Below are 12,255 nucleotides of genomic sequence, written 5' to 3'. Positions count from 1 at the left end.
GTTAAAATTGTGAGGTTCCTTGAAATCTAACCTAGGAAAACTAAAGACGCCACGAAAATCTGTCTCAGAGTTCTGAGATCAACAGCAAGGGAGTTAGATTCACTGGGATCTAACACCTTTTGTCTCTTCTTCTTTAGAGACAACTGCAGGTGAGGAGGACGGTTCTGCAAATTGTTGTCCATAAATTATCTCGGGGCCTTCATTATGCTCCAGAGAGAGAGAGAGGAAACCTCTGGCCAGTTGGAATCCTGCCCACCTCCCTTCATTTTGCAGAAGAGATTTATAGTTTGGCTCCTTCACATCAAACATTTCTTCAGCGTTCCCATATTTGAGGTAGAGGGACCCAGAGAGAAGGCAGAAACAGCCGCATGGAGTAAGGAGTAAGGAGGATCACACCTGGAATATTGCATCCAGTTTTGGTCCCCAGATTGTAAAAAAAAAAAAAAAGATGTTGAGACTCTGGAAAGAGTGGAGAGAAGAGCAACAAAGATGTTTAGGGGACTGGAGACCAAAACAAGCACAAGGTCTGGTCCAGATCATCGCTGGGAATCTGGATTGACTTGAGAGAGTCTTCCACGATCACATTTAGAATATTGCATCCAGTTTTGGTCAGCATGTTATAAAAAAAGATGTAGAGACTCTAGAAAGAGTGCAGAAAAAAGAGCAAGAAAGGCGATTAGGGGGCTGGAAGCTAAAACATGGAAAGAATAGTTGCAGGAATTGCAACTTCTGTAGTGAAAAGAAGGACTAGTCCAGGGGTCTTCAAACTTGGCCCTTTTATGACGTGTGGACTTCAACTCCCAGAATTCCTCAGCCAGCGTGCACGCTGGCTGAGGAATTCTGGGAGTTGAAGTCCACACGTCATAAAAGGGCCAAGTTTGAAGACCTCTGGACTAGGATAACATAATAATAATAATAATAATTATTATTATTTATTTATTTATTTATTTATTTTTTGGATTTATATCCCGCCCTTCTCCCGTAGGACTCAGGGCGGCTGACAATCTATTTAAAATACATACAAAACAATACAAATTTAAAATTAATTAAAAGGAATATTTAAATATTTGTCGAATTTTAAAATATAATTAAAACCCCCCTAAAAATTACCCTAGGCCAGTCCTGCANGCTATCATGTCCCCCCTCGTCCTTCTCTTCATTAAACTAGACATCCCCAATTCTAGTAGCAGTCTTCCGATATTTGACAGGCTGCCTCAAAGAAGAGGGAGTCAAGCTGTTCTCCAAAGCGCCTGAAGGCAGGACAAGAAGCAACGGATGGGAACTAATCAAGGAGAGAAGCAACCTGGAACTAAGGAGAAATTTCCTGACAGTTTAGAACAATTAATCAGTGGAACTGCTTGCCTCCAGAAGTTGTGAATGCTCCATCACTGGAGGCTTTCTGGTGGAAAAAAAAGGACTAGGGAATTGGTCTACCAGAAGACTTCCAAAATCCCTTCCAGCTATGTTCTCCTGTAATTCTGCCATTTATTTCTTGATTAAATTTATGTAGCCGCCCAGCTCTGTTGCACTCCACGTTTTTTCATGGCTATTTTACCTACCACCGTCGCAGCCCAAACCGGATCCCTGCTTTCTGTTTTAAAATATTGAGGATGACCTATTTATTGTTTGCTTGGACAGTGCCCAAGAAAACTTTGCTGGAGAAAGACGATGGTTTGAGCAGCTCCTGAGAAAGATGTCATGCTTTGAGGTCCCGGAAATGCAAGAGAGATATAAAAGCTATTAAAGAGGCTGTTAACAACCATAATGGACCATTTTCTTGGTCGGTGATTTAAACGTTTCTCCATCTGAGCGAGCTTGTATTAGCCTCACTGCGGAGAGTGGCCAAGTTTTATGGCAGGCTTTGGCAAGACAGGCAGCTTGAGAGTGAATGTGCCAGGATATCAGACCTGGGAGAGCACAAGCAGTCCTTGACTTAACAATGGTTTGTTTAGTCAGTGGCCAAGACTCTGAATTTTGATCACGTGACCTTGGGGAGGCTGCCACGGTCGTAAGTGTGAACAATCACTTTTTTCAGTGCCGTTTGAAGTGACGACGGTCACGTGAAACAAAATCCAGACGCTTGAGTGACTGTTTGAAGTTACAACGGCAGTGAAAAAAAGGGACTTACGGCCATTTTTCACACTTACAGCCGTTGCAACATCATGTAATTTGCCTTTGGAACTTTGGCAACTGGTTTGTATTTATGACAGTCGTAGTGTCCCGCTGGGGGTCACGGGATCCCCTTTTTGCGACCTCCTGACAAGCAAAGTCAGAAGCCGGAATCAGTTAACAGCCGTGTTATCAGGGGAAGGCGGAATCAGTTAACGGCCATATTATCTGGGGAAGGCGGAATCAGTTAACAGCCATGTTATTTGGAGAAGCCGGAATCAGTTCATGGTCGTGTTATCTGGGGAAACCGGAATCAGTTCATGCCCGTGTTATCTGGGGAAGCCGGAATCAGTTAACGGTCGTGTTATTTGGAGAAGCCGGAATCAGTTAACGGCCATGTTATCTGGGGAAGCCGGAATCAGTTAACAGCCATGTTATTTGGGGAAGCCGGAATCAGTTAACGGCCGTGTTATTTGGAGAAGTCGGAATCAGTTCATGGCCGTATTATCTGGGGAAGCCGGAATCAGTTCATGGCTGTGTTATCTGGGGAAGCCGGCTTCACTTAACAACTGTGTCAAGTATCTGCACTACACAGCCTTCTGAATTTGGGGGGAATTGGGACAATTTCAAAGGGGCCGAGCCAGGAAGAAAGAGTCTGAGCTAGAAAATAATGTGTGATCCCTAAATACCGAAAAATAGGAATAGAAAGAAAAGCAAATATTGAAGATGCTGAGGGAAAACGAAGGGGTGTGTGGGGCCTGAAGTGCGATGACTATTTTATTTTTCTCCTGGTGCCTTTTAGGTGTACAGCGGGCCCCCCAAACCTCTCCTGCCTGTCGCCATGCCGAATCCTGCCCTGCCTGCTGTTCAAACCCCTTTGGCGCCAAGCTGTCCCGGCCGAGGCAAGATGGCAAAGCTCCTGAATCCAGAAGAAATGACCTCGAGGGATTATTACTTTGATTCGTACGCTCACTTTGGAATCCATGAGGTAATCGGTCCCGGAGGCTGAGTGTTTGGGGAACAAGGCCCAGAACGGTGCGACTGAAGCTGAAACAACTTTTTCAGCCACGTCCCTGGAATCCATCTGGAGCCATCTGACTTTTATAATAATAATAATAAAGTTGGAAGGGACCTTGGAGGTCATCTAGTCCAACCCCCTGCTCAGGCAGGAAACCCTACGCCATTTCAGACAAATGGCTGTCCAGTCTCTTCTCAGTGTAAAGACAAGCAAGATTTTACGCTTAGGCAAAGAAAACCAACTTCACGGGTATAGAAGAGGTGGTACCTGGTACCGATAGTAGTAACTGTGAGAGGGATCAATCAATCAGAATAGAGTTGGAAGGGAGCTAGGAGGTCTTCCAGTCCATCCCCCTGCTCAAGCAGGAGATCCCATGCCATTTGAGACAAGTGGCTGTCCAGTCTCTTCTTAAAAACCTCCAGGGATGGAGCACCCACAACTTCTAAATTTTTCATACCTTTTACAGAATAACAGAGTAACAGAGCTGGAGGGGACCGTGGAGGTCATCTAGTCCAACCCCCTGCTCAGGAAGGAGACCCTATACTATTCCAGACAAGTGGCTGTCCAGTCTCTTCTTAAAGACCACCAGTGATCGAGCATCCATAACTTTTGGAGGGAAGCCGTTCCGCTGGTTAATTGTTCTCACTGTTAGGAAGTTTCTCCTTAGTTCCAGGTTGCTTCTCTCCTTGATAATTTTCCATCCATTGTTTATAAAATCAGGGGGACTAACAACCCCTTGAATTCTGGTCCCAATTATGATTGTAAACAGAGGACTATCTGTGATAGAACTTGCCTCTCATCAGCTTTTCCAGGAAGGTTTACATTACCATACTGGTAAATTCTCCTTGGAATCGCTGAGTAGGTTGTAGACTTGGCCTCGTCCCCTAAACCTCTCAGTACTGGGAAATCTGCCTTCCAAAAGAGCTTTCTCTCTCTCTCTCTCTCTCTGTTTGTGTATAATTTGGTCCCGCTGGAATCTCTTTCTGGCAAAGAGTTGAGCGGTCTTTCCATCGCAGAATCCAGCCGAAGTCTGAAGCTCCGCTAATCTTTGTTTTTCTGCTGAAACTCTTGATACGTTGTTGAGTCAATGTTTAGTCACTGTGTTCTCCCAAGTTAGCCAATTGTGTTAAAACAAGTCTTGGCAGTATAATTATCGCTAGCTGCGTCCAAGGTTGCTTTTCAGAAGCAAACGCAAAACAAAAGTCTGAATGCTTTGGGTTTTTTTTTAAATTCAAAATAGACGGTCTCAGTTGACTTTGGATCTACCCATTTTTACCCTGGCAATCGGTGGAGGATGCAGGAAAGCTTCTGGTTTGGCAGCAGGGGAGATAAAATGTGATTTTTATTCTCCTGCGCAAATAAATTCAGAAGCTCCTTTACCAAACCTGTCCTCGGGCTTGCTGTTGTGTAGATGAGATTCCCCGGGGGACGTCATCTGAAAAGAAGATTTCGAGACGCGTTTTGAAGAAACAAACAAATCGCAGCCGCGTTTTTGCAGAATCAATATAGGTCACCGCCCGTAAGCAGCCGGAGATACGGAATAAGGAGGACAGGCTTCACAAATTCACAATAGCTGTCTGGAGTGAGCTGCTGTCAGCCTGTGATTTTTCCACCAGCATTTATGGGGCGCTAAGTTTCTTCCCGAACACAAGTTCCAAAGATGCTTTTCCCTCCCCCCAAAGTCTGTGGAGATTCTCAGTCCTTCAGCTCATGTTGTTAGTTGCGAAGTCATATCCGACCCATCGCAACCCCATGGACCACGTTCCTCCAGGCCTTCCTGTCCTCTGCCAATTTCTGGAGTCCATTGAAGCTCAGGCCTCCTGCTTCAGTGACTCCATCCAGCCACCTCCTTCTCTGTCGTCCCCTTCTTCTCTTGCCCTCCATCTTTCCCAGCATCAGGCTCTTCTCCAGGGAGTCCTTCCTTCTCATTAGGTGGCCAAAGTACTTGAGTTTCAACTTCAGGATCTGGCCTTCTAAAGAGCAGTCGGGGTTGATCTCCTCCAGGACTGACCGGTTGGATGGACTTGCGGTCCAGGGGACTCGCAGGAGTCTTCTCCAGCACCATAGTTCAAAGGCCTCCATTCTTTGGCGCTCAGCCTTTCTTAGGGTCCAACTTTCATAGCCATACATTGCAACTGTCATAGTTATCCCAAAATATGTTTTTTTTCACGAGGCAACTGGACTTCCTTTGTTTTTCTTTGAAGACGTTTCGCTTCTCATCCAAGGAACTTCCTCAGCATCCACCATCCAGTCAGAGCTGAGGAAGCTTCTGGGATAAGAAGCAAAACGTCTTCAAAGAAAAAACAGGAAGTCCAGTTGCCTCCTGAAAAAAGCATCTTTGGGATTTTTTTCCCCCCAAAAGGCAATTAGACTTTCCTGATTTTTTTTGTTTTTCCTTTGAAAACATTTTGCTTCTCATCCAGGAAATGTCTTCGGTTCCAACTGACTGCTGAAGAAGGAAAGGATTTATACTTGACTTTATACTTTATTGGGCCAAAGGTGCTTTTTTTTTCAAAAGCCAGCTGGACTTTCTCTGTTTTTGCTTGAAGACCTTTCGCTTCTCATCCAAGAAGCTTCTTCAGTTCTGAAGAAGCTTCGGTTCCAGATCTGAAGAAGCTTCTTGGATGAGAAGCGAAATGTCTTCAAGGAAAAAACAAGAAAGTCCAGTTGCCTCTTGGAAAAAGCACCTTTGGGACAACCAAGACCTGGATTGACTGGGAATTTCCATATACATTTATTTTGGTCAGGTGTGGTTAGACACACAAGGAATTTGTCTCTGGTACAAAAGCATTCAGTCTACAACTGAAATAATAATAATAATAATAATAATAATAATAATAATAATAATAATAATAATAATATGATGATGATGATGATGATGATGAGCACAAACAGTAGAAGGTAGAAACAGTAGGTTAATAAAAGAATAAATAATAATACAGCCACACTCTATGGGTTAATATACAAACACATTAGACAGAAGTTAGTATATTCGTTGTGGTCATCCAGTTGTTAGCACTCATTAGCAGAATATAAATAATAATAATAATAATAATAATAATAATAATAATAATAATAATAATAATAATAATAATAATAATAATAATAATAATAATAATAATAATAATAATAATAATACATTTGGATAGTGGACCTGGCAGTCCCTGGAGACAGCAGAATAGATGAGAAAGAACTGGAGAAGATAACAAAATACAAAGACCTACAAATAGAAATAGAAAGACTGTGGCAAAAGCAAGCAAGGGTCGTACCCATAGTAATAGGCACCTTGGGTGCAATCCCAAAACAACTGGAGCACCACCTGGACACCATCATCGGCATTGACAAAGTCGCCATTAGTCAATTGTAAAAGGCGGCCTTACTAGGAACCGCTTCCATCCTGCGACGAGATCTGTAATACCATCAAACATCCACGTCTGCCTATCCCAGGTCCTTGGGAAGGACTCGAGAGGTAGACAAAAATGCCAAATCCAGTCTGAACATCTGGCTGACTATGTGATGATCAATCATCATCATCATCATCACCACCATCACCACCACCACCACCACCACCACCACCACCACCACCATCATCATCATCATCATCATCATCATCATCATCATCATCATCATCTCTTCTTAAAAACTTCCAGTGTTGGAGCATTCACCGCTTCTGGAGGCAGGTTGTTCCACTGGTTAATTGTTCTGTCAGGAAGTTTCTCCTTAGTTCTAGGTTGCTTCTCTCCTTGATGAGTTTCCATCCGTTGCTTCTTCTCCTGCCTTCGGGCGCTTTGGAGAATAGCTTGACTCCCTCTTCTTTCCATTCCCCACCAGTCAGAACCAAAAAAGCTTCTTGAATGAAGAGTGAATTGTTTTCAAAGGAAAAAAAAACCCAAGAAAGTCCCATTGCATTTTGGAAAAAAGCACCTTTGGGACAGCCATGACCTGGAGGAGTGTGAATCAGACAAGTGCCTGGAGGCTGTGGCAGGAACGCTCAGCTTTAAAAAAAATAAATTCCCTTGTCTGGGTTGCTGCTAAGAATTCAGAGCACCTTCCCTGAACGTTGCAGAGGAAATCTACTCTGCAAATAAAGAAGTTAATTTAAAATATTTTGGGGACATCGACACACTTCTCTCTAATTGCTCATTAATTGCCAGAACTTGAAGAAGAAGGAAAAAAAAAGAGATGGCATTTCAGTGAGAGTTTGAATGGGCGACCCTGAAGGGCAAGAGAGACATTTACTGTAAGTTGTGAGAAAAATGAAAACTAACAAGATGTGGGCTCATTGTTAATGGAGCAGAATCAGCCAGCTGAATGCAACCTTAACACACAATAGGTGAGAACAGGTTTTAGTGTTGTGTCTCTTTCATCCCCGGGGCAAGGGGGCCCTCCTGTTAGAAATGGGCAGGAAAGGTCTGTCGGAGATCTTGGAAGTAAAATGGCAGTTAGACTAAGATGGAGTCAGTGTAAGAGAGGTAAACAAGAGGCTTTTTCACCTGAGATGGTGTTGCCTACAGTTGGCTTATTCCAGGGGGGTCTTCAAACTTGGCCCTTTTATGACTTGTGGACTTCAACTCCCAGAATCCCTCAGCCAGCGTGCACGCTGGCTGAGGGATTCTGGGAGCTGAAGTCCACACGTCATAAAAGGGCCAAGTTTGAAGACCCCCCTGGCTTATGCTTTAAGGCAGGGCATCTCCAACCGTGACCACTTTAAGACTTGTGGACTTCAACTCCCAGAATTCCACAGCCAGCCATGTTGGCTGGGGAATTCTGGGAATTGAAGTCCACCATTCTTAAAGTTGCCAAGTTTGCAGACACCCCCCCCCCACTCCAAGGCACCAGAGGGCAGAACAAGAAGAATAGAATAGAATATTTATTTATTTATTTATTTATTTATTTATTTATTTATTTATTTATTTATTTATTTATTATATTTATACCCCGCTTTTCTCCCGTAGGACTCAGGGCGGCTTACAGCCAGTTTAAAAACAACTAATACAATACAATACAAAATTTAAGAAAATGATTAAAAATAAATATTTAAATAGGCCGCTTCTACTAAAATTTAGTTAAAACCAATTTAAAATACTCCTAGGCCAGTCCTGCCCGCTGAAACAACCAAGTCTTGAGGGCGCGGCGGAAGGAGGGGAGATCCGGAATCACCCGGATCTCTGGGGGCAGCTCGTTCCAGAGAATATAGAATAGAAATACAGAATAGAAATACAGAATAGAAAAGAATAGAAATGCAGAATAGAATAAAAATACAGAATAGAATAGAAATATAGAATAAGAATAGAATAGAATAGAAATACAGAATAGAAAAGAATAGAAATACAGAATAGAATAGAAATACAGAATAGAATAGAAATATAGAATAAGAATAGAATAGAATAGAAATACAGAATAGAAAAGAATAGAAATACAGAATAGAAAAGAATAAAAATACAGAATAGAATAGAAATATATAACAGAATAGAAATACAGAATAGAAAAGAATAAAAATACAGAATAGAATAGAAATACAGAATAGAATAGAAATATATAACGAATAGAAATACAGAATAGAAAAGAATAAAAATACAGAATAGAATAGAAATACAGAATAGAATAGAAATATAGAATAGAATAGAAATACAGAATAGAAAAGAATAAAAATACAGAATAGAATAGAAATACAGAATAGAATAGAAATATATAACGAATAGAAATACAGAATAGAAAAGAATAAAAATACAGAATAGAATAGAAATACAGAATAGAATAGAAATATAGAATAGAATGGAATAGAATAGAATAGAATAGAATAGAATAGGATCTTGGAGATCTTCTAGTCCAGTCCCCTGCTCACAAAACGGGATCCTGTGACCCCGGGACATTGCAACCCATCGTAAGTGTGAGTCAGTTGTCAAGCATCTGAATTTTGAGCACGTGACCCTGGGGATACTGCCACGGTCCTAAGTGTGGAAAAAAACCCCCAAACAATCTTCACTCCCCCTTTTTCAGTGCCGTTGTAACTTCTAACAGTCACTCAACAAATGATAGCAAGTCAGGGACCACCGTGGAATTAGTGCCAGCAGAACCCTCTAAATTTGGAGCGGCAAGCAGTAATGGGATCGATCACCTGAAGGCAACTTTTTATTTATTAAAGCAGAGGTCCCCAACCTTTGGGGCACCAGGGACCGGTTCCGTGGAGAGAGGTTTTTCCCGCGGACCGGAGGGGGTGCGTGGTTTTGTGTGCTGCCTGCATCCCACGGATGGGGCCTGGCTTGTTTGTGCGGACCGGTTGCTGGCGTGCCGCGGCCCGGTACCGGTCCACGGAACCGGGGGTTGGGGACCCCCATATTAAGGCGTGTTAGCTGAATTCAGAGGCCGGGCATTCAGCTAGAGAATAGAATCGCAATGTGAAACTAATTAGAGTCCTAATCCTCTAGATATTCAAGATATTTTAAGCCTGATCTCGGTTACAGTTTTGCTTCTCGGGGAGACAGTGGATGCAACAGGATAAAAGGAAATTGGGCTTTGAAGTCGGATCTCACTGATGAAGGCATTTGCGTTGCCATGGTAGAGAAACCCTCGGCGTTTGCTCGGAGTTTACAACCATCTTTTGCTGGTTCCGACTGGAGAGGTTTGAAAGCATGTCGGTTCCTATTTTCCTCTGACCGGACGGGGTCTCTCTCTCTCTCTCTCTTTTTTTTTTTTTTAAACCCAGGAAATGCTGAAGGACGAGGTGCGCACCTTAACCTACCGAAACTCCATGTATCACAATAAGCACGTCTTCAAGGAGAAGGTGGTGCTGGACGTGGGAAGCGGCACCGGCATCCTTTCCATGTTCGCTGCCAAGGCCGGAGCCAAGAAGGTCTACGGGGTAAGGAGAGGCGATGCCAGCCGTGGTTCCCTTTGGGCAGCCGGCCCTTTCCCACTGGCTTTCCCAGGCTGCGCTCCCAACCATCGGGCCCTGGGGAGGTCGTCTAGAAGGGTCCTAAGATGGGAGGGGGGTAGGTCCTTTGGTGCCTGGTCTTCCTTCCTTCCTTCCTTCCTTCCTTCCTTCCTTCCTTCCTTCCTTCCTTCCTTCCTTCCTTCCTTCCTTCCTTCCTCCCTCCCTCCCTCCCTCCCTCCATTCATTCCTTTCCCACAGCTCCAAACACTTCCTTGATTTTAAACCTCAGTGTACTTAAGACTTGGATTCCAGCCATTGGGATGTTCCTGAATACTTTGNTCCCTCCCCATTTCTCCTTCCTTCCTTCCTTCCTTCCTTCCTTCCTTCCTTCCTTCCTTCCTTCCTTCCTTCCTTCCTTCCTCTCCCTCCCTCCCTCTCTTCTTTCCCTTCCTCCCTCTCTCCCTTCTTTCTCCCTCCCTCCCTCCTCCCTGGCTGGGGAATTCTGGGAGTTGAAGTCCACCCGTCTCAAAGTTGCCATGGCTGAGATTACAGTTGGATGAGAGGAACTGGAACACTCCCGTGTATTTCTGTCCACATCAGTTGCCATCCTTTCTTTGAATTCATTCCGGGGTGTCCAAACTCAACACCTCCAAAGACTCCAACTCCTAGAATGCTGGTTGAGGAATTCTGGGAGTTGAAGTCCCACAAGGGCTTAAAGTTGCCAAGCTTGGAGACCCCTGCACTAGACAGCAACGTGAGATGGGAAAGCCTTCCGAGAATGTTGGGTGGCTACAACGGACTCTCTGGAATAAGCTTATGATTTCTGCCGATGCAATTTGATTCCTCTGAAATGCTCAATGTTGAACTTTCTTTATTTCTCCTCTCTCTCCTGCAGATTGAATGTTCCAGTATATCCGACTACTCTGAAAAGATCATCAAGTCCAACCACTTGGATCAGAGTAAGACTTTTCCGATGAAGATCAGTTACATCTGCCGCTTCCGTTTTTCCTTATGTTCAGTTTCTCCATTGATGCTTGGTAGATGGGCTTTTACAGCATTGATGACGTAAAGACTTACATTTTTTTAAAAAATATTTTTTTATTAATAATACAAAATCAAAAACACATTGGACATAGATATGACGTCACTGGTTCCATACATCTTCCAACATTTTACAATAGTATTAGTACTCGTATAGACATATAGTTTTTGAACTTTGCTCACTATTTATAATACACTATTAACACTTTTTTCCTTATTTCTATATATCTATTTATCTTTTAAATATACATTTGTCTATAATCTATATTTTATTCTAGCACTATACGTTTATCTTGGCTACCCTCTTATTGTCTATCCAATCATAAAATTGTTCCCAGATTTTATAGTACTTGGTTTCACTTTTCTCCTTACATTTTCTACGTCGTTCCAAACGTTAAACCTTGTAGATTATCCCTCTTTCTTTTCCTTATGGAAGTGAATTCAGTAAAAGTGACTTAATTATTCAAGTGATCTGCCCTTTATGAGATGGAAGTGGTCTAGAGGTAGACGACATTGCTAAATAAATTACTTAATTTTGGCAACGATTATCTAACTTTTCCTAGGGATAAAAACTGCTGAGCTTTTGTGGCATCCAGTATTTGAAGGATCACTCTGGATTTCTGGATTTAATCCCTCTGACCTTGTCTTTTTTTCTTGGTTTCACTAGTACAGGGGTCTTCCAACTTGGCCCTTTGATGACTTGTGGACTTCAACTCCCAGAATTCCTCAGCCAGGCACGCGTGCCTGGCTGAGGAATTCTGGGAGTTGAAGTCCACAAGTCATCAAAGGGCCAAGTTGGAAGACCCCTGTACTAGATTAATTTTGCAGACAAGTATTATTTTATTATTTCATTATTTTACCAGTGCAGACAAAAATAGGAAGACCGATCAGACCTTTTCCGTCCATTCGTCTAAAGTTTGCTTTGAATATTTTTACGACATTTTAAAATTCTTTGCTCTTATCCTAAGTGTTACAAAGCCTCCGTAGTTGTTGCATCTCACTTAGGTTTTCCTTTGAACAACTTCGTATGGGTCTCTGTTAAGCTTCCTTGTGTTCTTTTTCGGTGCATTTCTGCAGCCTACCAACCTCATTTGAGTTGTGTTACTTTCTCCTAGAACGTGGGCTGACCCACACTCTCTTGTGTCATCTGCCATTTTGACAAGCATTCCCTCCATCTCCCCATCTGTGAAAGTGCTGGAGAAATGAGGGGCCC

The 12,255-nt window shown here is 42.9% G+C and overlaps 1 protein-coding gene across 1 annotated transcript in view; it reads left to right on the top strand.

Moving 5' to 3' along the window:
- The window catches only part of PRMT8 (protein arginine methyltransferase 8), a 32,062-nt gene that overhangs the window by 8,839 nt on the left and 10,968 nt on the right, over positions 1 to 12,255 (top strand). The window contains exons 2-4 of the mRNA XM_015827810.1: positions 2,912 to 3,097; positions 9,834 to 9,989; positions 10,897 to 10,960. Of these exons, the coding sequence (XP_015683296.1) occupies positions 2,912 to 3,097; positions 9,834 to 9,989; positions 10,897 to 10,960 (406 nt within the window). The remainder of the gene's footprint in view (positions 1 to 2,911; positions 3,098 to 9,833; positions 9,990 to 10,896; positions 10,961 to 12,255) is intronic.

Source organism: Protobothrops mucrosquamatus, unplaced genomic scaffold, assembly GCF_001527695.2.
Source record: "Protobothrops mucrosquamatus isolate PMUCROS unplaced genomic scaffold, P.Mucros_1.0 scaffold3962, whole genome shotgun sequence".
In the NCBI taxonomy this organism is placed as follows: Eukaryota; Metazoa; Chordata; class Lepidosauria; order Squamata; family Viperidae; genus Protobothrops; species Protobothrops mucrosquamatus.
This window is presented reverse-complemented; position numbering and strand designations above follow the sequence as displayed.